At 51.6% G+C, this 27,987-nt stretch overlaps 1 protein-coding gene across 1 annotated transcript; it reads right to left on the bottom strand.

Annotated features, from left to right (window-relative positions):
- Window positions 1-43: 43 nt before the first annotated feature.
- espl1 (extra spindle pole bodies like 1, separase) lies at window positions 44-27,678 on the bottom strand. Its single transcript, XM_035388516.1, has 32 exons — window positions 27,498-27,678; window positions 26,931-27,030; window positions 26,156-26,458; window positions 24,044-24,757; window positions 22,703-22,801; window positions 21,949-22,060; window positions 21,025-21,152; window positions 20,419-20,612; window positions 19,531-19,776; window positions 18,976-19,120; window positions 17,953-18,109; window positions 16,534-16,673; window positions 16,220-16,354; window positions 15,406-15,525; window positions 15,089-15,260; window positions 14,159-14,287; window positions 13,332-13,488; window positions 12,911-13,020; window positions 10,802-11,976; window positions 10,175-10,589; window positions 8,902-9,051; window positions 7,998-8,211; window positions 7,667-7,866; window positions 6,477-6,604; window positions 6,073-6,195; window positions 5,147-5,296; window positions 4,356-4,523; window positions 4,012-4,116; window positions 3,266-3,381; window positions 1,789-1,872; window positions 1,384-1,548; window positions 44-786 (listed from the first exon to the last, which is right to left on the bottom strand). Exons 2-32 carry the CDS (start codon window positions 27,009-27,011, stop codon window positions 585-587), a joined length of 6,537 nt encoding a protein of 2,178 aa, XP_035244407.1. The 5' UTR covers window positions 27,012-27,030; window positions 27,498-27,678; the 3' UTR covers window positions 44-584.
- Between the last annotated feature and the right edge of the window lie 309 nt (window positions 27,679-27,987).

Here is a 27,987-nt window from a genome sequence, read left to right as displayed (position 1 = left end):
CACCTCTCATCATAAATAAACTGACATATGCACAAAATCAGTAATCATTGCACTTAGGTATTTAATACAAGAGTTTATTAATACATTAATGTACATTTCAAAATGCATGCAATTAAAGAAAGTCTCAGTCCATTTAAAAATGAATTGAAGCCACCAGGACTATATGGTGTTTTAAAAAGGCAAATAAAAGTTACATCAACAAAAAATAAAACTTATTTACGAAATACATATTCCAAGTATTAATTCCATCTCTTCTGGAAGAGGAACTGAATGATAAAATAGATTTGGTAAAATCAGAATAAAGTAAAAAAGTATACACAATTAAGGGAAGACAGTGTGACCCAAAATTATTTTCCCATCCGTGGTCAAAAAATAAAACCTATATTGCTTGCCACACTGTTAATATGAACGTTAAACGCCTCCCTTTGGCTTTTTAGCAAATGCCACTAATATGTAGACCAGGCATCATTTGCAATGAGATAAACTCTGATTTACAGACACATGAAGGACGATGTGATCGAGAGAGAAATCACTGAAACTGTTGGGGGAGGGGGGGGTGGAGGATTCGGAGCGAGGCCACTCCCCTATCTCAGAGAGACGGGCAGGCCGTACACCACGGGCGCCGCCCCGATCAGGTGCTTGAGGTACGTGGCCTGGCGGGACGGGGCCATGTGGTCCAGGAGAGCCGCCCCCCGTCCCGCGGAGAGCCAGCACTGCAGGAGGGTCGTGGTGAAGCGGTCGATGTCCCGGTCCGTCACGTCCCACAGGTTCCCCACCACCAGCGGGCTGGGGTAACGCACATAAATAACACACTTACACAAGCACAGCCATTAGGGAAGAGAAGACATACCCAAGCTCATCATAGGATACCAATCATTATAATGAAACTAATCCAATATACACAGCAATACTGAGGTCATACATCACTGCCAGTCACAATGCTGAGACTCCTGTCCAATGCTGGTAAAAATACTGATGCAACATTACAATGTGGATACAGATACAGTGCTGATCACAATACTGCTATACGAGGCTAGAACTAGGGACGCTCCAATCCGCGTTTTTTAGCACCGATACAGATATGGAATCCACGCGAACAGCATCGGCTGATACCGATAACCGATTGGCTGAGGATGCGACTGGTTCTACAATGCGCCTGAAGAGCACTTTACGTGTCGACCGTCTTTGGACAGCTTATGAGCAGGGAACTGAATACAGGCAAGTGAGTATTTGCACAGCAAAATTGTAAAGATTTCCGCAAGAAAATAAGTAGGATTCTACAGCGATTGGAGAAATACACGTTTTGTTTTACGTAGCCCGTTTTTTTTTAGCATGGACCGTGTGAGTATCTGCGAGCGTACAGAACACGGATGCCTCTCTTACCACCCAGCCATGAGGTAGTTGAGTATCACGCCGGCCCCCTCCAGCTCGCCACGGACGGCCAGGGCCGCGCTGCTGCATCCGAACAGCAGGGCGGCAGCACGGAGCTCCTGGCTGAGCAGCCTGCGCCGGTCCAGGAACCGCGCCCCGGCCCCGTGGCCCAGGTAGCTGCAGAAAGGGAGGGAGGGTTCCAGAAGGAAGGTTCCAGAAGAAGGGTTCCAGAAGGAGGGTTCCAGGAAGAAGGTTCCAGAAGGAGGGTTCCAGAAGGAGGGTTCCAGGAAGAAGGTTCCAGAAGGAGGGTTCCAGATATGGAGCAGTGGAAATAAAGTGCATTTAATTAAAACATATGTATGATGTTCCTATTACAACTTTGAAAATTGTTAGCAAAACTGAAAGTGACACACTTACATGTAGAGATCCTTGGTGGCAACGGCCTCTTGGAGCTGGTCTGGAGAAGGAGGGGTTCCACACACACCCTGCCAGGCAGACTCACTTAAAGGAGAGGAGGGCTAGTTACACACAAAATCAACCTTCTGAGGAAACACAACCAGTATTTTACACAGTTCTGGCATGTCATATCCAAATTACATCAGTACAATGCTTTCCACTGGCTGCAATAGCAGTTTTGGATGGTCACCATATATCCTACAACTTAAAGAGCAACAATACTTCTTCATTTTGAACTTTGGAAGTACACCGTGCTGCACCGCGCTCAGGAGGAGCTGTGGGCCCGGGAGACCAGCACCGCCCCCCCAGAGCCCCACACTACTGCTCTGAGGGCCTCTTCCCAATCCACGCGGCCTCTTTCCCATCCACAGGGCTTCTTCCCCTGGAACCCTTCCCTTTACAGCGCACGCAAGATTAACCTACCCAAGCGTCAGAGCAGAGGACTTTAATATATTAATTAAAAACTCCTTGTGGTCATACACATTTATTAACTTAGGCCCGGCATGTGGTTCACAGTTTAATGCTTGAACCCTTTGGCTATTAACCCTGATTAAGTCGCTGCAGTGTAGTTTAGCTCGTTTGTAACATTGTTCAGTGGCTCATCTTGAGATCGATAGATAAAGGAGTTTTTCCATCATGGATTGCTTCCCCACCTCCCTTTACTCCCACCCGAATTTAGAGTGTCCAATTTACCAACAATGTATAAGCATGCTCATATGCAGCCCCCAATGCTAGCTTGGGAGAGTGAGGGCAATCCGCGGTTCTCCTCTTATACACACGGTGTCAGCCAGCCGCTTCTTTTCACACCGCAGCCACAAGCCGCACACGCACAGAGCAGGGGCGGAGGAGACCCAATCAGACACCCGCGCATGAACCAGCGTGCTAGCCACAGGAGCCCGGACGGCCAGCTGAACTCGCTCAAGCAGTGACCAGTGCTATACATCCCTACCGACTGTGCCCCTCCTACGTCCCAGAGCGACACAAAGCCAGTCATGCACCGCTCCCCTGGGGCTGCCAGCCACACTCAGCACCGGCACGGGTTCGATCCGAGACCACGGAGCTCACTCACCGAGCGAGCTACCCAGCAGCGCCATAAATATTGCATTTGTAGAGTCGTTATGTTATCTGACAGAATAAAAACAAGCTCTATTAATCTTGTGCGAAACCACCCAAGGGTGATTTTGACGTTTCCTCAAAAATAATCTGACCCAACAGATGCGACAATTCCGTTTCAGAACTGTAAGAGCGCCACCGGCAGCGCGAGAGCGAGCGCCGTGGTTTTGGGTCGAATCCCACCCCGGGGTGGCCAGCACACCTCGGGGGGCAGCCCGCGGTCGGCTGTGCGACGCCCGTGGGATACACGGGAGGAATTTGGTCACCGGGGACAGCGGTGCTCATTGGTCGAGCTGCCCCCTGTCGGCCGCCCTCTCGCGCTCACCTGGTGAACCACTCTTTGAAGCGCTCCTCCGTGTCCTTCAGATTGGCGTCGGGGTTGAGCACGTAGTACACCTGCTGCGGATCCACACCGCCGTTCAGGACAGACTCCGGGTCCAGCTGAAGGGAGCCCACAGAGGTACATCCATCTTTACGTCGCACATTATGACACTTTCAGTAACCCTTTACCTCCTCATCCCCCAGTGGAACCAATGGAATGAGCCTGCAAGCCACCGCTGTGCCTAAGCCAGGGTGAGAAGCACTCAATCGCAGTTCATATTTTACACTTACACAACATCCATCTAGCAGATGCTCTGATCCAGAGTGACACCGTTTACATTCCTACCACACAATCCATTTACACACATGAATATGTACTGAAGCAGATCATTACATTACATTTATTTGGTAGACACTTTTATCCAAAGCGACGTACAAAAAGTGCATTTCACGGTTACAGACAACTACTAAACACAGGTTCAATAAAATACAATACTTATTTTGTACAGCTATTTCTAGCCAAGGTCAGGCAAAGTTCCTCGTGCCATGGTACAATGGCAGCACCAACATCAGTGCATAAAACCTGCAGTCCCAGGTACCCCAATTCCCTCAGCATCACTACATGACTGCACCCTCTGTTCCCATTGCAGCATCACTACACGACTGCACCCCCTGTTCCCATAGCAGCAGTGTCAGTGGGCGTGTCAGCACGCACGCACTGTGATGGAGTTTTTCGGCCCAGAGGCTCACCTCTTTCAGAGCACAGTGGCCCAGCAGGAAGTGGAGGGACGGCATTCGGGTGACCGTGCGGGATCTCAGGCACGAGATGTTCTCCCACGGAAGCTTCTGGAGATACTGTACCCAGACAAACACGGGTCACACACACACACACGCATTCCCCCAATATGGTTGTCTTTGGCTTATTCTTGACAACCAGGTGGTTATAAATCTCACTACTTTAGTTTATATGCTAGACTAATGACAAAAAAAAAATTAGTGTTTTCGTTTACTTATGTTGAAATCCCCATTAGGACACATGATGGAGATTGCACACTTTAAGAAAAAAAGGGGGAAGACCGATGTCATCATCATACCTTGTCCAGCACCAGGACGACATGGCCCTGGGGCTCAGTCCTGTCCTTCAGGGCAGACACTGCCCCCTGCAGGGCAGCCAGGGACTCCTCCATTCTGCCCGCACACAGGCCGCGGGCCAGAGACTGCAGGTCTCGTGGAGAGAGGAGCGGGGAAGCAGACAGCACAGCCTGGAAGGGAATGGGAATCATCAAGGCTCTGTGTTTGTCATGGAAAATACTGGCTAAAGTCACAGAGCAGTCACGGTAAAGCTGCTGAAAAGCACAGAAAATATAAAATGGGATCAATTCCTTCGTTGAACATGTCCTTGATTGTTCATTGCAAGGTGTACGGCAGGGTGTGTGTAGCTACAGCACAAACCCTGAGTTCATTGCGAGGTGTGCGGTAGGGGTGTGTAGCTACAGCACAAACCCTGAGTTCATTGCGAGGTGTGCGGTAGGGGTGTGTAGCTACAGCACAAACCTTGAGTTCATTGTGAGGTGTGCGGTAGGGGTGTGTAGCTACAGCACAAACCTTGAGTTCATTGCGAGGTGTGCGGTAGGGGTGTGTAGCTACAGCACAAACCCTGAGTTCATTGCGAGGTGTGCGGTAGGGGTGTGTAGCTACAGCACAAACCTTGAGTTCATTGTGAGGTGTGCGGTAGGGGTGTGTAGCTACAGCACAAACCTTGAGTTCATTGTGAGGTGTGCGGTAGGGGTGTGTAGCTACAGCACAAACCTTGAGTTCATTGCGAGGTGTGCTGTAGGGTGTGCGGTAGGGGTGTACGGCAGGGGTGTGTAGCTACGGCCCAAACCTTGAGCGTTTCCTCGGTGGTCTGCGCTCCGTACTCGCTCAGAGTCCTGAGGAGGGCCTCGGCGTGGGCGGAGAGCCGAGGGTCAGAGGTCAGGGGCAGCAGTAGGCCCTGCCAGCAGCCCAAAATGTCCCTCATCTCATCCATCAGCCTCTGAGCAAAGAAACAACCAATCAGAGGCAAGCTACTCCTGTCCCTCAGCACAGAAACCAATCATGTGACCTCACGCTCTCACCCTCAGACTTCAGTCACATACAGCAGGGGACCCCAGCACTGGGCCCAGAGAGTCACAGGAGGAGCCCTAACCCATTTTCACACTTACTCAGCACAACGGATCAATTATTTGGACTGAACAGGCAGGCTGGATTAAGTTTGTGTGTGTGTGTGTGTGTGTGTGTGTGTGCGCGCGTGTGAGCGTATATGCACACAGCACAATGGGTTGGGGACTCCCTGACAAGCCTCCTTTAAAATATGATCACTGAAAAAAAAAAAATGTTACACAGCAAGACGACCAAGGTGCGGGGGGTTTAACAAAAGGGACTACCTCAAATGTCAAGTTGAACAAGAAGGACTGACAAGAAAGTACTAGCCAAACAGGGGACATCAATATGATGGCACTTAATAGGTTCACTGGGACCAGCATCAGGAATGACCTAATCATGGCCTTCAATCAAGACCTGCTTAAACAGAATTAGGTGTTCAACTCCTGGGCCAAAACAGAGTCCGGAACCCACACTGGCCCTTTTCGGATAAAACTGGACACCTCCGCTCTCGACAGGAGGTAAAATGTCAAGTCTAGATGGGTTTTCAGATTTCTAAAAATATCCGAACTCGTTTGTTTATTCAAATTTTAAAAAAATGCAGATCCTTGCGTAAAATTACACTTCTACGTCCTTCCCTATTAACCCATCTGTCACTCTCTCCTTTACCTCTATTCTCTGGTCCAGCGCTCTCCGTCCCTCCCACCACTGAGCTTTGTCAGCCACGCTGCTCAACACCTTCTGCTGCTTCTGCACACTGTCCATCTCCTGGAGCACAGCACTTATAGGGCTCTGCGGAAACAGTGTTAATGTCCTAAAGCACAGCACTCACAGGGCTCTGCAGAAACGGTGTTAATGTCCTAAAGCACAGCACTCACAGGGCTCTGCAGAAACAGTGTTAATGTCCTAAAGCACAGCACTCACAGGGCTCTGCAGAAACAGTGTTAATGTCCTAAAGCAGTGTTTACAGGGCTCTGCAGAAACAGTGTTAATGTCCTAAAGCACAGCACTCACAGGGCTCTGCAGAAACAGTGTTAGTGATGGGGGCAGGCAGGGGTGCGGGAGCTGCGTACCTCGCACTGCGCAGTGGGGATGCGCATGGTGATAGGGGGGGACCCCCTTTCCAGACGGGACAGCAGGACGGTGTCCCCCATCTCCCCAAACTGCCCGCTGACCACAGACAGAAGGCACACAGTCACCCCTGGGGAGGTCAGAGAAACATGGAGGGTTATCATCAGTTACATTATCACTGATTGTACAAGAGCTGTATCCATTTTTATTACAGTAGATGAGAAATCAGAGAGGGAGATGTAAAATGTCTGATGGTCAGAGTCAACAGGCTGCCGCGGTGGGGGGGGATTTCAGGGGGGGCAACAGCGCCTCCTCTGGCCCATCTGCTGCTTTAGGTGGACAAGAGGCTTGGGGGATCGTGCTGTGGACTCAGTGGAGGGGATGTGCTGTGGGCTCAGGGGAGGGGATGTGCTGTGGGCTCAGGGGAGGGGATGTGCTGTGGGCTCAGGGGAGGGGATGTGCTGTGGACTCAGTGGAGGGGATGTGCTGTGGGCTCAGGGGAGGGGATGTGCTGTGGACTCAGTGGAGGGGATGTGCTGTGGGCTCAGGGGAGGGGATGTGCTGTGGACTCAGTGGAGGGGATGTGCTGTGGACTCAGTGGAGGGGATGTGCTGGAGGGGATGTGCTGTGGACTCAGTGGAGGGGATGTGCTGTAGGGGATGTGCTGTGGGCTCAGTGGAGGGGATGTGCTGGAGGGGATGTGCTGTGGACTCAGTGGAGGGGATGTGCTGTGGACTCAGGGGAGGGGATGTGCTGGAGGGGATGTGCTGTAGGGGATGTGCTGTGGGCTCAGGGGAGGGGATGTGCTGGAGGGGATGTGCTGTGGGCTCAGGGGAGGGGATGTGCTGGAGGGGATGTGCTGTGGGCTCACCGGGGGGGATGTGCTGTAGGGGATGTGCTGTGGGCTCAGTGGAGGGGATGTGCTGTAGGGGATGTGCTGTGGACTCAGTGGAGGGGATGTGCTGGAGGGGATGTGCTGTGGACTCAGTGGAGGGGATGTGCTGTGGACTCAGTGGAGGGGATGTGCTGTGGGCTCAGGGGAGGGGATGTGCTGGAGGGGATGTGCTGTGGACTCAGTGGAGGGGATGTGCTGTAGGGGGTGTGCTGTGGACTCACCGGGGGGGATGTGCTGTAGGGGGTGTGCTGTGGACTCGGGAGGGAATGTGCTGTAGGGGATGTGCTGTGGACTCACCGGGGGGGATGTGCTGGAGCTGCTGTGTGAACTCGTGGCCCAGCTGGTGTGGGAAGGCCTCGGGTTCGACGGTGGGGAAGGCGAAGATGGCCTCCAGGCGGGCGAGGCGCTGCTGCAGGGGCGAGAGCGGGACGGGGTCGTCCAAACTCAGACCCCTCAGCCTGGCCGACAGATCAGGGGCCGCCGCCTTCCTCAGTTTCCTGGGCAACGGGGAGACAGATTTCCGCAAATCAGTGCAAGTTGACATATTTTAGTGGCACTGATGGTGTACACTTTCACCCCCCCACCCCGTAATACATATCCCATGAGCCTTCACCGCCGAGGTGCTCACCACAGCCGGGTGGAGAGATGGCAGATCATGTGGTGCCGGGCGGTGAGGCCCAGGGACTGGGCGTGGAGCATCGCCGTGGCGACGGGGTCGCTCTGCCCGAGACAGAGCGCCAGGAGGCCGCAGAGCTGGGGGTACAGGCCGGGAGGGGGGAGGTGCTGCAGGGACAGCAGCGCCTCCTGCAGGAGGTGCTGAACCCCATCCAGAGACAGACCACCTGTGGGACAGTCACACCCCTTAAAGCAGCCATGATTGGAGGAGCAGGCCATTTGAATTATCAAGCAGCTGTACTTAATAATAAAAAGCTGTACCTTTTACTAAAAGATGAGAATGTGCTTTTGTTTGGGCTTTTTCAGCTTTTATTGGACAAAATAGTGTAGAGAGACAGGAAGAGCAGGAGAGACGTGCGACAAAGGGTCGTGCGGTCGGACTCGAACCGCCGACGTCGCGGCTCGTAATGAGCATGTGGACAGTGCTCTACAGGCTAAGCCACGAGACACCCCAGAACGTGCATCTTTAACGACACACCCCATAATGTGCATCTTTAATGCACACAAACCATTTGATTACAAATCTACAATTGTGGAGTACAGAGCCAAATCAAGAAAAAATACGTCTGTCTCAAACAATATGGAATATATATATATATATTTTTTTTTTGTGTGGATTTTTTAAAGGTCATGAACAAATGTTTACACTTGCTTAGTTACTTGCCCTCCACTAATCAATCTACAGTAAATGTCTCATAACTAAAAAGAAATGTTGGTAGGTTCAAAAGCCCATGTGACTAATCCACAGTGATTGGGCATTAAAGTTTGGTACTTCTGAACAATTCAACAGCAATTTCGAGTGGCGGCTTTTGCACGACACAGTGATATGCACACTAATCCCAAAGCTCAGGTCTCACCAGGCCCAGTGTTGGGGTAGGTCGCGTGGGGGGGCAGGGGGGCAGAGGGCACCCCACCCCTAATTTCCCAAAGGCCCTCCATCGGTTGATGCGGCACCGGTTCCCTTCTTAACACCTCAAAATCCTTGTCCGGGACGTCCAGTAGACCACCTGTTGGGACATGGGATGAGACTGTAGGAGGAGAACCAGACATCTTGGGGCCTGACTAAATGGTAAATGGATTGCATTTATATAGCGCTTTTATCCGAAGCGCTTTACAATTGATGCCTCTCATTTGCCAGAGCAGTTAGGGGTCTTGCTCAAAGACACTTCGACACGCCCAGGACGGGGTTTGAACTGGCAACCCTCCGACTGCCAGACAATCAGTCTTACCTCCTGAGCTATGTCGCCCCAACCCTGACTAAACCCTGTTAAAACGATGGAGGGAAATTTGAGCCAGCACTGCCATTAGGCTCATGAGAAACACATGAAATAGAGTAAAGGTTCAACCTTCAAGCTCCATCAAGCTCCTCAGCGCACCATCTAGCTAAACTTTCAGGTTAGAGAATACTTGAAAACCTTTTTGACTTCAAAAAATGTGTTGGCTTTTGTGAAACTGCAGGTCCGTGTAAATGCTCACAGTGGTGCTCATGAGTGCACAAGGTGAGTGTTACATGGCAAATGAGCTGCATCTGGCATCAAGCCCTCAAGGCATTGTTTGGCGCTATATGTAACTGAGCTGTAAGTTACAGAGGTACGGTGTCCGCTAGAATAACTTAAGTCAAGAGACGCCTTGCAGGACAAATGCGGCAGCTCTCATTTCCAACATGCATGGACTGCAAAAAAACTAAGGATTTGTAGTTTTCCCAAGTGCAAAGTCTGCTGTAAAAAAAGCATCAATCAACTCTCAGATCAACTAAAACCCGTTTTCTATCCCACAGACAAAGGATTCCCCCTAGTTTATTTCACCGTGATTGTTGTTTTTTTTCTCAACTCTTTGTTGAAAACGGTGTAAAATAAATGGACTCCTTTGGTGTGAAGCAGACTTGGGTCAAATACGTATTTGTTTTGGATTCAAATACTTTTCTGTGCTATGGTTCTTGATCTTGCCTGGCGTAACCGAGCCTGCCAATATGACCAGAAGGCAGGGTTTGCACTTTTTGAGAGTATTTGACTGGTTCCAGTACACCAGACAAGATCAGTAAAGCGTAAAAAAGTACTTGGAATCCAAAACAAATACGTATTTGACCCAGGTCTGGTGTGGAGTGTACCAGGAGGGCACCGCCGCACCCACCCTGCGCCCCCTGCTCCTCCGTGTCCGACGCCCGCAGCTCCTCCACGCTCGTCTCCAGGCTCCTCTCCTCCTGCCGCGCCTCCTCCTCCCGGATGCTCCTCATCCTCTCCGGCTCCTCGTCGCCCGCGGCGGGCTTCCGGGGCCGGCCCCTCCTGGGGGCGGAGCGAGCCGGGGCGCAGTCCTCCGCGGAGGAGGCGGAGTCGGCGGGGAGGGCCGTGCTCTTCTTGGGCCGGCCCGGCTTTCTGGGGGCGGGGGCGCGCGCGCTGGGCTTGGCGGGGGCGGCGGTTCCCGGCGTTTGGGCCGGGGCGCGCGCGCTGGGCTTGGCGGGGGCGGGGGCGGTTTTTGCGCGCGGGCGTGTCGGACCAGCCGGCGCTGGGGCGTCGGCCTCCGCGTCACTCTCCTCGCTGAACTCCACCTGTTAACAGGGACGGCGCAAACGCCTGTCAATCACAGACACAGCCAGCCAATCAACCGAACCAACAATCTATCACCCCATCCACCATTGAACCAATCAATCAGGTCCACATGGTATTGATCCATTGTACAATCAGACCAGGAGGATCTACACCTCAGGAGCGTCTTCCATTGCTGTGGACCGGGCTCAGCAGTACCCCCCCCATTCCTCACCTTAAAGCGGGACCTGGTGCTCCGTTTGGGGGCGGCGGGCACGGGTCCCAGTCCGTCCACCGAGGGGGACGACTCGTCGTACACCCGGAACTGGAGTTTGGGGCCCGGCTTGGCGGCCCCCCCGCCGCACCCCGCCGGACGCGGGGCCCGCACCTTGGGCACCGGGGTGCACGCGGCGATCCGGGGCACCTCGTCGTCGAAGGCGAAGGCGAGGGACGCGTCCCGAGGGGTGGAGGCGGACTTGGGGGGGGCCCGGGAGGCTTTGGCGGCTTTGAGCTTGCCGGAGGGGAACGTTATCTTGAGCTTGGGCACCGCGGTGGCGCCGGCGGCCGGTTCCCTGGCTTTCTTGGCCTCCGGCGCGTTGGGTTCTTTGGTCTTCTTGGCCGACGGAAAGGGCGCGGGCTTGTGTTTGGGCGAGGCCAGAGGGTTCCACGCCCAGCGGGGGGAGAACAGGTCCTCGGGCCGGCAGCCCTGCTTGGAGGCCAGGGCGAGGATGGAGGCCAGGGCCTGGGCGGCCAGCAGCCCGGCGCGGACCAGCGCCAGCTCGGGGGCGGGGCGCGAGCCCACGAAGGCCAGGCCGGACTCCAGCGGCTCCCAGGAGCGCCCGCCGCCGCCGCCGCCGCCCGCCTGCGGCTCCACGCCGGAGAGCGCCATGCGCAGGTAGATTTTGGCGGTCAGGTCGTGCAGGAAGGAGGGCTGCCAGGCTCCCGGCCCCCCGCCGCTCGGACCCACCAGCCGGACCAGCCCGGCGCCTAGCCTGGCGCTGGCGGCGGCGGCGCGGGACAGGGCGGCGAGGAAGAGCCTGCGGCTCCGCCCCTCGGCCCCGTCCCGGCGCAGGCGGCGGGTGAGCTCGGCCCGGGCCGCCGCCCAGCGCACCACCACGCGGCCCAGCCGCGGCTCGCCGCAGCAGGGGCAGGCGCAGCCGGCCGCGTGGCCCAGCGAGGAGAGCCAGCGCTCGGGCCGGGCCCTCAGGGGCGGGGAGGCCGACAGGCCGCACTCCCCGCCCGTCTCCGCCGGCTCGCGCGGGAAGGCCCGGGTGCGGAGGAAGGCGCCGCCGTCTTCCTCCTCCTCCCCCTCCTCTGACGGTGGCCCCGGGGCCAGGGACGCCTTCTTGGGCAGCCGGCCCTTCTGCGCCTTTATCTTGAGCCCCGCCTTCTTCTCCGTGCCCCCGAAATCTGCCAAAGCACCGGGGAAATCACATTTATTTATACGCCTTTAACGTCTTAGCGCACACCCCCCCTAGTGGTCGGTACCCCCTAAACGGGCATGGATTGGACAGATTTGGCATGTGCACTTAGGGGTTAAGCTGGATAAGGGCTGTACAGGGCTCCCACTTCAGGAGCATTTGCTCCGGAAAACCCACGTGCGCCAAGCGGAAAAATTATTCAGGAGCAAAACTAATTCGGTTACATTAGTGTGCTCCAAAATTCTTCATCTTTGGAGCACGTGCTCCTTGGAAAAAATGCAGTGCAAAATAGAGTAGAGCCGCGTGACTTTCAGTTTATTCATTTACACCTTTGAATCCACGTGATGCAATTTGCGTCATCACTCCCTTCTAGGGACGGTGATTTCCCATTTTTTTTCCCCACAGGTCGAGTGACCACATAATGGGATTGATTCCAAATCGACTATTAGCACGGGAAAACACATTTTTTGAAAGAATCCTGGTCGGGTGTCACCACTTGTTATACAGAAATTCCACACGAGTAACAATGCACATAGTACCCAAGTTTTTCCATCATAATAGAGTCTTGATGCTTAGCCTATCGCGTCAAACACAGTCAGTGTCAGATATCACACATACAATTTTCTTCAACTCACAAATATTGTCCGACACAAAACAAACGTACAACGGTTTGGCTGGAAACTGGATTCTGATTGGCGGGGACATTGTATCATTTTTCCGAACACGCCTGGCTACGAAGTAGCGCCTGCAAAGGTTCTGTCACCGTTCTAAATTAACGTGCATTGGTCTAACTCGTTAAAATGGAAATGAACAAAGCTCCACCACGTTCAGACCCTCATGGCAAAGCGGTTTGCTGGCGCGGTTCTCTAGCGCCCCCTGGTGTAGCGGAGTGTGGCGTCTCTGTGCATGCGAGCGGTACTGACCGGTGCACAGGTCCAGGAGGCCCTCCACCTGCTCCAGGTCCATCCCGCTCAGCTCCAGCTCCGCCATCTGCAGCTCCAGCTCAGCCTTCGCCACCAACAGCTCTGCACAGCTGGGGGGGGGGGCGGCACCAGCGGTCAGAGAGCTGCACACACACCACCCTCTCTCCCCTACTCACCCTCTACCTCTCTCCCCTTCCACCCATAACTCACTGGCTCCATTACCCCGCCACCCATAAACCACTGGCTCCATTACCCCGCCACCCATAAACCACTAGTTTTAACCCAGCACCCATAACCCTCTGGCTTTATTAACCCAGCACCCATAACCCACTAGTTTTAACCAAGCACCCATAACCCACTGGCTTTATTAACCCAGCACCCATATGCCACTGGCTTTATTAACCCAGCACCCGTAACTCACTGGCTGAGGGTCTGCAGCTTGGTGGCCAGTTTGAGGGCCTCCAGGCAGCGAGCCTTGGCCTCGGGGACGGTACCGCAGTGGCTCCTCACCGCCACCACGCCCAGCGAACAGCTCAGCACCTCCGACAGCACCTGCCACTTCAGCAGCACGTTGTCCCCTGCATTACAGGCACAAGTGCTCAGCATCAGCCACTGCACCCTGACTCAACACCACAACTCTGCACCCCACAGCATCGGCAAAGGGAGGTTACGCTTCACAACATCAGTGTCCTGCAACCAGATTGGTGCCAACAAGTCTGCTTGTCAGCATTATGTTCCTGGTCAAGGGTTTAGTTGGCCTAGATTTAGACCTCAAATTTGAACCTCAGTCACACAAAATGATTCTTCCAGAGGTAAATCAACTAATAGTTTATTAGCAAGGCATATCTCTGGAAGTAGGGCAGACCCGTATTAAATCAAGGGGTCAACCTGGTCAAGCTCCTAGTACTCCTAGTACTAGTTTGAGCTTTAAATAAGATGCTAACTTGGCCCTTATAGAACAGTTGTGTGTGATTTGGTGAATGTAAAGGTGGAAAATTTTATTTATTTATTTTTAAAATGAGAAAACAGATTTCTAAATTAAATGTCCCCATCCATGTCCAATTTTTACAGTGCTAACTTTTAAAACTAATCTATAATAGCCTCACGTCTATTCAAACCACAGAAGAGAACACCCGACTGGTCAGAACATGGCTATAATCCCATAAGGTTTTCCAAAAACGTATCATCATCAGCCAGGCGTCTCTCCGCCTTGGTCTGCCACGAGACCTACGCGCGACGCGGCTTCACCTTGATCCACGAAGCGCGCGTCGGCGCCGGCGCTCCCCGCCCCGTAGAGGCCGTTCCCCAGCAGGGTCACCACCAGACTGCACAGCCACTTCATGCTCTCGTCCAGAGCCGTGTCAGCAGTCTTCAAGCCTGAAACGCAGAAGAACAAACAAACAAACTCACCGTCTGCAACGCCCTGCCCTTCCCCAAACTCACCGTCTGCAACGCCCTCCCCTTCCCCAAACTCACCGTCTGCAACGCCCTCCCCTTCCCCAAACTCAGTCTGCAACGCCCTCCCTTCACCTCAACGCAGGCCAGCATCCAAAGTGTCACGGGAAGGATTTTTTGTTCGTTTATTTATTTATTTTTTTAAACCAAACTCATGAGGAGGAATGCAACGCCAAAGATTTTCCAGCTGGTTTTATACCGTTAATGAGCTATGGAACCTGTGTTTTGTAGTTGTCCATGACCACGAAATGCACTTGTGTACGTCGCTTTGGATAAAAGCGTCTGCTAAATAAATGTAATGTAATGTAGGAAAAGTAGGAAAAGAAGAAAAATCGGTTCAGGACAGTTAGGCAAGCAGAGATCCTGGAGAGGCAGAGATATGCCTGGATTAAGTATGTACTTAATTAGGTTAATTACCCTGGCCTAAACGCCCTCAGAGCAAGCCTGAAGCAAAGCTGCTAGTGAATACCGCACATTTCAGGTGCTCCGGAATCAGAACCTTGCCCTGGGTGAGGACTACCTTAGGTCAGGCCGACGGACCCACAGGGAGCCACCGGGGACCGGGGCCCGGGGCCCGGGGACCGGGGCCGAGGGTGGGCTGAGGGGGCCCGAGGGGGAGCCCAAGGGGGGGCCCGCCAGCACTGCATCTTTACCGAACACTGCACAGAGGCGGGGGGGGGGGGGGGGGGGAGTGGGCGTCATGGAGACGGACGTTTAACGCACCGTGATCGGCGATCCTCTGGCGGAGGTGGGGGGGCAGCGCGGACACGTCCAGGCTCAGGTAGGAGCCGACCGTCTGCAGGGCCTGCGCTCGCAGCAGGTACCACGCCTTGGACCTCGGGTGCGCCCCCACCTTCTCCAACACCTGGTTCAGGAGGGAGACGCCCGACTCCACCTGGGGAGAGACAGCCGAGCCCAGGCACCACAGTCAGAATCACCCTTAACCTCTCCGTTAAGACTGCCAATTCTCACCCATTAATGTAGTGTTCCATTAAAGGCTTTATAAAGGCTTATATTCCCCAAAGCTGCTCCCCCCTTACCTGGCCAGTGCTGTGGCAGAGCTGGGCCCTCAGGAGTACAGCCTGCACGTCCAGAGGCGTCGGCCCCTCTGTACCGGGACTGCCCGGCTGCAGCAGCTGCTCCGCCTGCTCCAGCTGCACCTGCGCATCACAGGGTCAGAGATAACAGCTCTGCTCGCTAGGATCAGGGTCAGAGAGAACAGCTCAGCTCGCTAGGATCAGGGTCAGAGAGAACAGCTCCGCTCGCTAGGATCAGGGTCAGAGAGAACAGCTCCGCTCGCTAGGATCAGGGTCAGAGAGAACAGCTCCGCTCGCTAGGATCAGGGTCAGAGAGAACAGCTCCGCTCGCTAGGATCAGGGTCAGAGAGAACAGCTCCGCTCGCTGGGATCAGGGTCAGAGAGAACAGCTCCGCTCGCTAGGATCAGGGTCAGAGAGAACAGCTCCGCTCGCTGGGATCAGGGTCAGAGAGAACAGCTCCGCTCGCTGGGATCAGGGTCAGAGAGAACAGCTCCGCTCGCTGGGATCAGGGTCAGAGAGAACAGCTCCGCTCGCTGGGATCAGGGTCACAGATTTTTTTACAGTTTTCTCTGCTTCCAAATCCTGCGGAACCTTTGCTCTAATAGGAGTCTCATCACATCCACTCGCACAGGGAAACCAGTTTAACTGCCTAAATAAGGCACAACCCCTCCCTCCCTCTGTAAAGTAATGAGATTTTCAGATGTAAATGCTAAAAGTTTACTAATGCGCCTGGCTCTCTTGTGAACAGACCCAGGACACAGGAACCCAGCTGTCAGAGAGGAAGCGGCGGGTTTGAGTGTGAGACCGGGCACTCACCTGTGCCAGCTCAGGGGCGCCCAGCTCCAGAAGCAGGCGCGCGCTCTGGCACAGGCTGCTGGCGCAGTTATGGGCGTCGCCGGCTCCGCGGGCGAGACCAGCGGCCAGCTGGTAACTCTCCAGCGCCTGCAGTGGCTGGAACAATATTTAGTGCAAATTAGACCACCCCTCAGAAGCAGCTATCAGGATCTTCATTACAGTACGTCCCCACAAGAAGGGCAGAACCATCAGTGGCAACCAGGCCAGGTTCACAATACTTTCAGATGATAAACCTGAGTGAGACAAACAGCCAAGATTCCCTTTAGCATCCTCACCTTCCCCATGAGCTTGTACAGGGCCGCCATGAGCACGATGGAAAAGCCAGTCTGTTTGCTGCTCCTCACGGCCGGCCTGGGCCCTGCAGCCAGCAGAGCCCTCCACAGCTCCAAGGCCCGGTCCAGAGACTGGCACTGCTCTGACAAGCACAGACACACACCATATCACGTGTCTGTCAAATCAGCACAGACACACACACATCACGTCTCCCTGTCAAATCAGCACAGACAACACATCATATCACGTCTCCCTGTCAAATCAGCACAGACACACATCACGTCTTCCTGTCAAATCAGCACAGACACACCATATCACGTCTCCCATCAAATCAGTACAGACTAGGGCTGGGCGATACGGACAAAACCAAATATCGATAGAGGTATTTGGTCAAAAATATCGTGATATTGTGATGATATTGTGGGGATGACTATTGGTACTTTCACAAAATTATACAATGAGATTTTTGATAAATAATCATCAGTAATGCCGATGTAATAACTAAGTGGGTAAAGGCAAATAATAGAACAGCTAGAACAGTCAGGTAAGTTCAGAAAGTTATATCACTTTACTGTAATGCTGCCTTTAAAACCAGGAAAAGACAACACTTATGCCATATCACGATATACAAAATCCCAGACGATATGTAGTCTCATATCACGATAGATATAATATCGATATATTGCCCAGCCCTAGTACAGACACATACCACATCTCCCTGTCAAATCAGTACAGACACCCAATTGACTCCCTGTCAAAGCAGTACAGACACTCAATAAATGTACCAGGTTTTGCACTCTGCTACTAGAGTCAATGGGCTCAATTCGAGGCACTAATCCAATGGCAAAATCACACACAATCCAACCAGAAATCAAGGCCCATACAAGCACACAAAGCTATTCCAGTAACTCCAGTCCCATTTCTTGGTCAGAGTTTGGAACACACACACACACACACAAAAAAAATACATAAAAGATAAAATATTTAATGAGGACAGCCAATTTAACACTGCCCACAGGGCTCTTAAAACAATGATGCAGTTGTACATTCAGAAAATGTTATAAATCATGCTATTGTCTTTGTAAATTGTTTTTGCATTGTTGTAATGTATGTCTGATCCAACTCAGCCCTGTTGTCCTGTTCTATGGGACTCATTACCTAAAATGGCTGCACAGAAAAACAGAGCGGCAGAACTATTTGGGCCCTGAACCTTGCTGCATCAACTGAAACCCAGGGGCGTTGCCCCCTGTGTGGAACAGCTTTCCGAGAGATTATTTTTCTGTAGTGCCTATCATGACTATCCTTTTTTAATTCTCATTACATTTTTGTACCATTTTTCCCTCACTATAGACCCTAACCCTAGAAAATGTCAGTTTTAAACACTGCATATCATTCCACAGACTCGTTCATGTAAGACTTACTGCTCTGGGCCATCAGGTTGAAGCGCAGGCTCTCGTACACCTGCTGGCTGTCCTGCCGTTTCTGCTTGTCCTCATAGTCCAGGTCGTTGGTCCCCAGGGGCTCCAGGCTTCCCGACTGCTCCCGAGCAGCAGCCAGCCTCTGCTCCCTCTCCTTAGCCTGGGGGGGGAGAGGGGGGTTCGGTACGGTCAAACTCCTCCAAACCTACAGCCCAGTTCTGTAGCGGTTATACCTGCCACATGACTCCTCCAAACCTACAGCCCAGTTCTGTAACGGTTATACCTGCTACATGACTCCTCCAAACCTACAGCCCAGTTCTGTAACGGTTATACAAGCTACATGACTCCTCCAAACCTACAGTCCAGTTCTGTAACTGTTATACCTGCTACATGACTCCTCCAAACCTACAGTCCAGTTCTGTAGCGGTTATACCTGCTACATGACTCCTCCAAACCTACAGCCCAGTTCTGTAACGGTTATACAAGCTACATGACTCCTCCAAACCTACAGCCCAGTTCTGTAACTGTTATACCTGCTACATGACTCCTCCAAACCTACAGTCCAGTTCTGTAGCGGTTATACCTGCTACATGACTCCTCCAAACCTACAGTCCAGCTCTGTAGCGGTTATACCTGCTACAAGACTCCTCCAAACCTACAGTCCAGTTCTGTAGGGGTTACACCAGCTACAAGACTCCTCCAAACCTACAGTCCAGCTCTGTAGGGGTTATACCAGCTACATGACTCCTCCAAACCTACAGTCCAGTTCTGTAGCGGTTATACAAGCTACATGACTCCTCCAAACCTACAGTCAATGTCTGTAATGGTTATACCTCTGGTTGAGATGGGTTCAGACAGCAGTGAAAGTGAGACAGCATATCACAGTGAACACTCAGGAGACAGGATAATAAGACAGAAAAATTACTTCAGTGCTGGTTCTTTTTTTTGTGTTACTTTCTAAAGTTCTCACTCTGGGACCCAAAGGGCATTTCTAAACTGACGTGAGAGACCCATGCAAGGTCGTACCTCCTGCAAGTTCCTCTCCAGGGTGCAGACGTAGAACCACAGCAAGGCCTGCGCCTTGTGATCCTTCAGCCTATCAGAGTTCTCCGTCGTCTCCGGCTCCTCCTCCAGCAGCCGCAGGGCCTCCTGGGTGAAGTCCACGGCCGAACTGGACCACAGCAATGAGGAAATGGTACAGGAAGAAAAAAGCAATAAGCCTGTTTTTTTGCCATTAACCCCTTGCGTGGATGCCAAATCTGGCCCATCCCTTGGGAGGTGCCCCATTTTAAGTACAGTACGAGCAGTGTCAGGAAAACAGAAAAAACAACCGCACGGTCAATTACAAAGCTCGGCAATAGAGACTTCTAGGTTCCCCGTCGTGTGGATTCTTAGTTTCTCCTCTTTTAGCTAGCTAATGAAATTGACAAACTCATTTTCTATAAAGTAGTCAACTCAAAGTTCAGTAGTCACTCCATGCCTACAACAACAACAACAACAACAACAACTCGTTTTAAAAGACGATGGCGGCCGTGCGCGAGCCGGCCCGGGGGGTCCTGGGGGCAGGAAGGCGGGGCCTACCAGTCCGTCTGCTCGCTGAAGTCCTGGAAGCAGACCACCTGGGCCATGTCGCAGAGGTAGACGGCGCGGCGGAGCGAGCGGGCGCCGCCCTCCGGGCAGAGCTCCAGCAGGTCGCAGAGCACGTTGTAGCGCTCCTGCGCCGTGTCGCCCCCGCCGGCTCGGTACGCCCGCAGCTCCTCCTCCAGCAGGCACATCATCGCCTCCGCCTCCCCGGGGAGGTCCTGCCCCAGGCCGTCCCGCAGGGTCCTAAAGGAGGGGGGGGTGGGAGGGGTTTAAGAACACGACCGGGTCACAGTGGATCAACGGGTTCGTCCCAGACACAAAATGGCTAACGCCGGTGCTGGCTTCCCTGGTACAGCGCTTACACGACTAAACCTCTTCAGTAGTTTCACCGTTTTCCCCCCCGATGTCCGGGCCACTAAATCGATCAGTCAAAGCAGCTGATCACACAGTTAAGTCGCTCACTGATTTTCTTCAAATCTGAGCTGGTTGCCAAATTTACAGTGAACACAAAACTCAGACCTTCTAACTCTCCAACAGCAGCACCAGGGAGAATAAACTCCAAGCAGTCACTCCATCAAACCACAGAACATTACATGACAGGCATTTAGCAGATGCTCTTATCCAGAGCGACTTACATTGTATCCAATTATACAGCTGGAGATATATATATATATATATATATATATATACATACATACACACACACACTGAGCAATGCAGGTTAAGTACCTTGCTCAAGGGTACAACGGCAGTGTCCTAGTGGGGAATCGAACCTGCGACCTTTAGGTTACAAGACCAACTCCTTAGCCATTATACCACACTGCTGCACTAGCACAAATGCACCAGGAACCCCCAAGCACGCACGCAGAACCCCCCCCCACCTACCGAAGGCGCATGTCCTCCTGGCCCGCCCGGGCGGCGTCGGCCTTGATCTTGGCCCACAGGGACACCGGTTCGGCCATGTGATCCAGGACCCGGCCCCCCAGGGCCCGCAGCCAGTGCCCCACCCAGTCGAGGGCTTGCTCCAGCCGGCCGGCCCTCCGGGAGCATAGGACGGCCAGCATGAAGGTCCGGTTCAGCTGGGGGACGGCAGGCGACGCGTCGGGCGTTAAAAGAAATCAGCGTTTGTGCTCAGAATACAGACTAACAGCAGCTGCAGACCTTTCCCAATGGAGAGGCATCACATCTAACATAAGATCAAGCACATCAATAGATTTTTGCAATTCAGGGTTTGGGTGAACAACTTCCACGCAGTACTGGTTACTGTACTGACAACCTAACCCAATAATATGAAATCAAACGAACACAATCACAATATACCAAACCATAATATAACAAACACACATGCATTACGTTTACATTTGGCAGGCGCTTTTATCCAAAGCGACGTACAGAAGTGCATTTCATGGTCATGGACAACTACAAAACACAGGTTCAATAAGATACGATTCAGAGCTTCAGCTCAAAACGCTAAATTCAGAAGCGTCTCACCTTTTCCACGGGCAGGGACGGGTGGCGGTCCTTCCGAAGCTCCTGGCACAGGATCTCCGCCAGAGAGAAGGCCTGCTCGTACAGCTTGCGGTTGTGCAGCCCGCGAACCACGCTGTTAACCGCAGAGACTGCCCAGACAAAGACGAACACGGATTACAACACGCCGTCCATCAGCTCCACAGCGGCCTGGGGCGAGACTCTGAACAAGGTCCCCGAAAGCCCCTAACCTCCGTCCCTCTGGGAGCCTGTCCTCAATACAAATGAACTATAGAAACATTGTAACGTTTTTCTAAATTGTACTCCAAAATAAAATGGACGTACTTCCAATTTTTTTTTGCATTTGCTTGATTCATAACAAACACTGATAATAACATTTTAAAAAATACAAAACATCAAGCTACTTATGAGCAGAAAGAACATGCAAAGAAGACTTGGGAGTGAGTTTTATTTTTTTTCCTTTTCTTTTTTTTTTTTTTTTTTCCTTTAAGCACAGGGGGGTCAATATATATTCAGTCAACATGTGAGCCAGTACCTACAGTTTCAATACTATTTATTCATCTAGCAGACACACAGACCCAGAGTGCCTTCCAAAGCCCTCATCAGAAGGCACTGCACAAACAGAACACAAAAGCCACAAGCCCAAGGGCCAGGTACCGAACAGGAAGCAACGCATTAGCACAGAGAAACAAGCTGAACCGCACAATCAACTGCGCAGAGCAATTACACCATTCAATAACTTCACAAAGCACTTTCCTCATCAAGTCTTCAGACCGCTCCACAATGAAAAAAGTTGTGTCTAAACAGAGTTGGACTCACAGCAGACACAATGCTATACGTACACAATATACACAACACAGCAGAAACGAGTTCAACAGCCAATGGAAGCCCGAGAAACACCAGGGAAGCGAATGAGATGTACGTTACCGGCCTTGGCGAAGGTGCCGTCATTGGCCAGCTTCCGCAGGGCGTCGACTAGCCGGCTGGCGGCGGACTGGCAGTAGAGCAGGACGCGCTCCAGAGACTCCGCTTCCTCCAGCTGCAGGGACCAGGGACAGCCAATAAACAACAGCCGCAGGCCACATCCAATCAAATCACATTTCCTCAAAGAAACATCGTCAGAAACATTTTTATTGTGCAAGTCTTAAGCTATATGGCGGCCGTTCTGCAAGGTGGACGTACATTTGGAGGCACATTATTTTGTAGAAATAATACAAGGCCGTACACTTATCTTCAGAAACCAATGAAGTTTGGTAGTGAATTCATGTATACCAATAAGCCACCAAATTTGTTTACACCATCAATAAACTAATATTGCTGGACTTGTTCGTATAACCAGGCCATAAACAAAGATGCACAACCCACAAAATTCAGACAATCTTCCATGACTCTACTAAAGTAATGAGCATTTCTGGAAGAGAGAGGTTTCATTAAACCAAAAATGGCCAGAGCAATCACATGCTATCAGCGATATCCCAATCTGTACCAATCATTGTGTTCTGCTGTGGAGTGCAAAATGTTTTTGCACGAAAACTAGCATGTTCCACATTCAAGGCTGAACTTTCCAAGTTTACAAGGGAAGGGGTCAAATCCTCATTTGGTTTAAGTCTGTGAGGAAAACTGGGATTTTAGTGACGAGAAGAGAGTGGTGCTTGGTGAGGAGCAGATTCCTTCCAGTTACCTGTGAGGCCTCCAGACTCTCATATGCATCAACGAGGCTTTGCTGCAAGATGCAGCACAGGGTGTGGTAGTGCTTCTGTTCCATCTGCTGCCCTGCGGACTGGGGTAGAACAGCAACAAATAACAGCTTCAGCCAAACAAAACCCTGCAGACTGGGGTAAAACAGTAACAAATAACAGCTTCAGCCAAACAAAACCCTGGAGACTGGGGTAGAACAGCAACAAATAACAGCTTCAGCCAAACAAAACCCTGCAGACTGGGGTAAAACAGTAACAAATAACAGCTTCAGCCAAACAAAACCCTGGAGACTGGGGTAAAACAGCAACAAATAACAGCTTCAGCCAAACAAAACCCTGGAGACTGGGGTAAAACAGTAACAAATAACAGCTTCAGCCAAACAAAACCCTGGAGACTGGGGCAAAACAGTAACAAATAACAGCTTCAGCCAAACAAAACCCTGGAGACTGGGGTAAAACAGTAACAAATAACAGCTTCAGCCAAACAAAACCCTGGAGACTGGGGTAAAACAGTAACAATTAACAGCTTCAGCCAAACAAAACCCTGGAGACTGGGGTAAAACAGTAACAAATAACAGCTTCAGCCAAACAAAACCCTGGAGACTGGGGTAGAACAGTAACAAATAACAGCTTCAGCCAAACAAAACCCTGCAGACTGGGGGTAAAACAGTAACAAATAACAGCTTCAGCCAAACAAAACCCTGGAGACTGGGGTAGAACAGTAACAAATAACAGCTTCAGCCAAACAAAACCCTGGAGACTGGGGCAAAACAGCAACAAATAACAGCTTCAGACAAAGGATCAAGCACCCCATCTGCTTCTCATGCAGTCCATATTCACAAGTACAATGTAACTGTTTAGGCTTGTCATTTTTACAGTAATTAGGGAAAGGGCCAAAAAAAACATTTAACTGCACTTCAGGGGAACTCTACAAATCTGTACAATGCGGGCCAAACAAAACTTCACACTAGCTTCTTTTTGGAGACTGAAGCAACAGCAGCACCCATTATTCTTCTAGGTGGTATCAGAAGCACTTGTGAGAACAGATGGAAAGAAATGTCAAATTTATGAGGTCTATTTTATAACAAACAGCTTGTCATCAGAACAATTTTTTTGTAGATTATGATACAATGCCAATTTTCCTACCTGAGTTACATCCATAATATATATTATTTTTTTTTTTATTTTTTTTTGAGAAGAACACAAAACTTCCCAACCGGAACACACTTTTGAGAAATCCGTAGTCCTTTCCAACCCACACTGATGTGGAGGCTAAAATTTGAAAGGTCTGTTACGTTTCCCTAAAACAGGCGGCCTGTACTCACCATCTGGATGTGCTTTTCCAAAAGCTCCTGGTATCCCTCCAGGAAGGAGAACCAGGCCAGGAGGGTCGAGCCTTCCAGTGGCCCGTACTGGCCCACCTCCAGCACCCAGGCGACCAGCTGGCAGCCGTGCAGGACCGCGTGGCGCTCCTGGTGCCCCGGTTCGGGCGGCAGGGCCCGGAGGCCGCGGGCGCACTCGGTCAGCGCCGCCCCGCGCTTCCCGCCGGGGGCGCGGTGGATTTCGGCGGCTCTGCGGGCCAGGTCCAGGGCCACAGCCAGGCAGGGGGACCCCCGCATCCAGCCGGCGTCCCGCTCCAGGTGCCCCGCTGCCAGGTCCCAGAGGCCCGCCTGGCCCAGGAGCCGGCAGACGCTCAGGGAGACCTCGCAGAGCGCGGGCCAGCCCCCCCGGTCCTCCCCCCGCTGCCGAGGCCCGAACAGGTGGAGCCGGACCTGCTCCAGCAGGTGGCGGGCGTCGTCCTCCCCGAGGACCCCGCGGGCCTTGGCGTACTTGGTCAAGGCGTCCTCGGCGTGCTTGGCCACCTTGGAGGGGGCCTGGGGGTCCCGCTGCTGCAGGAGCAGGAAGCGCAGCGTCTTCAGCTGGTTGGCGATCCAGCGGTCGGGGGACTGCTGAGGGCCGCCGCCGCCGCCTCCGGGCCCCGCGGGCTCATTCCACAGCACCGCAAAACAGCTCTGTGCCAGCAGGAGGCGATCAGCAGTCTGGGGAGGGGGTGGGGGGTGGGGAAGCAGGAAGACATATTGGGCCTTGTCCAAATGCAGCGGCACACCCTCCTACCTCCCACTGCTCCTCCATCTCAGCCAGGACTGATCAACTAGGCCAGGGTTATGCCAAATATCCTTCACCCGTCTACACTCGCGCGAAAGAAGTAAAGGCAGAAAAATTGGGAGTTTCCGGATACAGCCACCGTTTGAGGAGCTGCCCACAACAGGGCTCCCCAAACCTGGTCCGGGAGAACCGGGGCATTTGCCGGTTTTTTTCCCCCACCACCCGTGGGAAGCCGCTCAAAAGAATAAGGCAACGCCCACCTGTTCATGATTTAGCACTGACAACCGCGGAGTGCAATTACAAACGAATAAGCGAGCCGGATTTCAGACGAGACTTGCAAAACGGGCCCCGTAAAATGCGCTGTGACAGGCTGTCAGTCAACGAACGCGACACTGCACAGCCTTCAAAAGGAAGAGGAGGTCGGGGACAAAGCGGACCCGGTATGTTTTGCAGGACAGTGGCGAAGGAGCTACAGACAGCCTGCACAGCGAGCTGTCAAAGTGCCTCGCAGCTCTCTAGCCAAGTAGCTAGGTGTGCAACAGCCAACCTATAGCTTGTGATTGGACGGAAAAAGCTTACCATTCGGACACTTCCTGCAGGGCCCTGGTTTACCTCTGTGGCTTTAAATTAGAGATCCAACTCCAGCTCAAACATACATGGGGCAGCATATGATTTACAGACACCATGTCTGTTTGTTTGCTTTTCAGGAGTGAGAGTGTGGGCAGGTGGATGGAGGGGTGCCGTCTTTCCCGGTCAGTTAACCAATCAAAACGGAGCATACGAAAAAAAAAAAAACATGCACTGCCCACCCAAAATGGCTGTTCAGCTCAAAGGATCAGGAACACAGGATTTATATATTCTTAGCTCGGTCAATGCCCCCTTTGCCGAGTGCGAGAGGCTGGGGGAGGCATTGCTGCCCATTGTAGGTCTTCAAAAATGAGAAATGGTGCAGGTGCATGTCATTATGATGTATACCTCAACCAAATTTGCACATTTCACATACGCTACTTCTGTACAGAGATTGCTTTGGCCAGCCACTAAGAGGTGCTTAATCAGTCCCGCATTCATCTGTTAAATGAGGTTAATATAATTTTAAGATGCAATTCCCCTTTAATGCAGCTCATGCACCTACTGGGGCGTAAAGCAGTTGCTTATTTAAACGGGGAAACAAACAGCAGCAGAACATGCATCTTCCAAAGAACTAGGTTTGGCACAGTGAGCTATATCATCATTTGGATTGGCACGAGATACAGCAGCAATAAAATAATTTAAAAAATATAACTAAATAAATTACAAAAGGCCCACCACCCGTCACTTTCATCCTCCCTTACCAGTGCAGCCAAGGCCAGTCTGTCATAAAGCAAGTCCCCCAGGAACTGGCACCAGGCTTGGGAACCACGCGTAGCCACTTTCTTCAGTACGTGGAAAAGGATCTTCTCCATGTAGAGCGGGTCGCACTGCGGCGCGGACAGCGTGCTGCTGTCATAGCCGCGGAGCGCGAGCTCCACCAGGCCCATCAGGCAGTCCAGGTGCTCGGCGCTCAGGGAAGCAGCCCCCAGCCGCTCATTGCAGGCCCGGATCACGCGGTCACACACCGTCCGGCCCGCCGCTCCCAGCCCATTCTTCACAAAGCTCTGTCCAAGGCAAGGCAGTTATTGGCAGCTAGCGTTTCATTTAAGTCCTTTTAAAATTTTTTTTTTTTTTTTTTAAACAATGTCTACTACAGGGGCCCCTCTCAAAAGAGATTTTTATTTTCTGTATAAACTTTTACACTTTGTATATGCAGTTGTATTTTAAGGATACATGCATTAAATTTAAGGATCCTTAGGAATTAGAACAACTTTTCAACAGTGACAATAAGGAGGAAACTCTCTACTTTTAAAGTATTGTGTTTACAAGCAAGCAAGGACTCTGCAGGGACTGGTGGCTGTTCACGAGAACTGTAAATACCGGCGAGCTTTGCAAGTTGGCAAGAAAGACGCATTTCATTCTCTGTTGGTTAATCAGCCTAGCCAAGTACATTGACTCTCCAAGAACACCAATATATTACAACTTTTCAAGACTTGACAGACTTCGAATTGCCCTGGTCGGATGCACACTTCTTACCTCAAGTTCACGGCAGAGAATACGCGTTTCATCCGGACAAGCTGTGCGCCTGATATAATCTTCCACCTTCAGACACTTCATTCTCAGCTTTTTTTCACAACTGTGGAATCAACTTCGAGTAAATAACTACAGTAATTTAGCCGACAACTCACATGTTATCGACGCAACTAATAAACAACTTAGTGCGATTCAAATATCTTAGCATATTCTAACACTCAGCCAGCTAGATAGCATAAATATACTTTCTGGTTGAAAGTTAATGCATGGTGGCTCAAGCTAGCCAAATCCAGCACGATACTATAGTTAGCTACCGGTGTACACCACAGTCAACACTCAAAAACAAAATATCGAGAGCTGTTTTATCCAACTACAAATGCTTGTTCTTACTTATCGTAGCTGTTATTAATTGCAGGAAGTCAACTAGCTAGTGTTATCTCCACACATTTGGCTAATGCCAAGTAATTAACTTTGCTAGCAAGGTGATTTAACGTTAAAGCTTCATGACCAGTTTGGAAACTTAATCGAGGTAGCTAGCTAGATATCTTATAAACTACTACAGTAACTTACCGTTGCTTTTCGGGACATCGATGCGCTAGTACTCGTTCCCTTTAAAAACATAAATAAACTAAAAACTTCAATAAATACGTGAAACTAGCTAAAGTCTGGTTCTAGGATGGTACTTTGCCTCGCTTAATACACAACAATGTACGAACTGACTGCAATTCAAATGACAACCATCACGACAAACAAGGCCGCGCACATTGTTTAAAATTACCGTGTGGCCAATCAGCGTATGTGGCATCAATGTCGTCATGACGTTACAGAACAGAACAAGTTACTTGGTTGTTGTAGTTTTTCTTGCGATGCAAATTCGGGGGAAGCAAGTGAGCATCCTTTCAGCCCAAATCCTTCTCAATTTATGCGTTTTACAATACTGTAAAACGAACGGCTAAACAAATATAAAAATAGGGACTTATGGCACAGATGAAAATGGGGAAATACTTAAAAATTAAGTGTATGAACAGTTGTTCCTAATGATGTACGTTTTTGCAAGATA

This window comes from Anguilla anguilla, chromosome 13 (genome assembly GCF_013347855.1).
Source record: "Anguilla anguilla isolate fAngAng1 chromosome 13, fAngAng1.pri, whole genome shotgun sequence".
Taxonomy (NCBI): Eukaryota; Metazoa; Chordata; class Actinopteri; order Anguilliformes; family Anguillidae; genus Anguilla; species Anguilla anguilla.
The sequence above is the reverse complement of the archived record's forward strand: the minus strand, read 5'-3'. Positions and strand labels throughout refer to the sequence as shown.

Excerpts from the sequence above, each read along its gene's own strand:
- espl1 (XM_035388516.1), bottom strand. The coding sequence starts at position 27,011 with ATGAAGTGTCTGAAGGTGGAAGATTATATCAGGCGCACAGCTTGTCCG. Across the intron at positions 22,061-22,702 it reads AGAGTCTGGAGGCCTCACAG|CTGGAGGAAGCGGAGTCTCT; the intron begins GTAACTGGAAGG and ends TGGTCCCTGCAG. Across the intron at positions 13,021-13,331 it reads AAGCTGCAGACCCTCAGCCA|CTGTGCAGAGCTGTTGGTGG; the intron begins GTGAGTTACGGG and ends CCCCCCCCCCAG.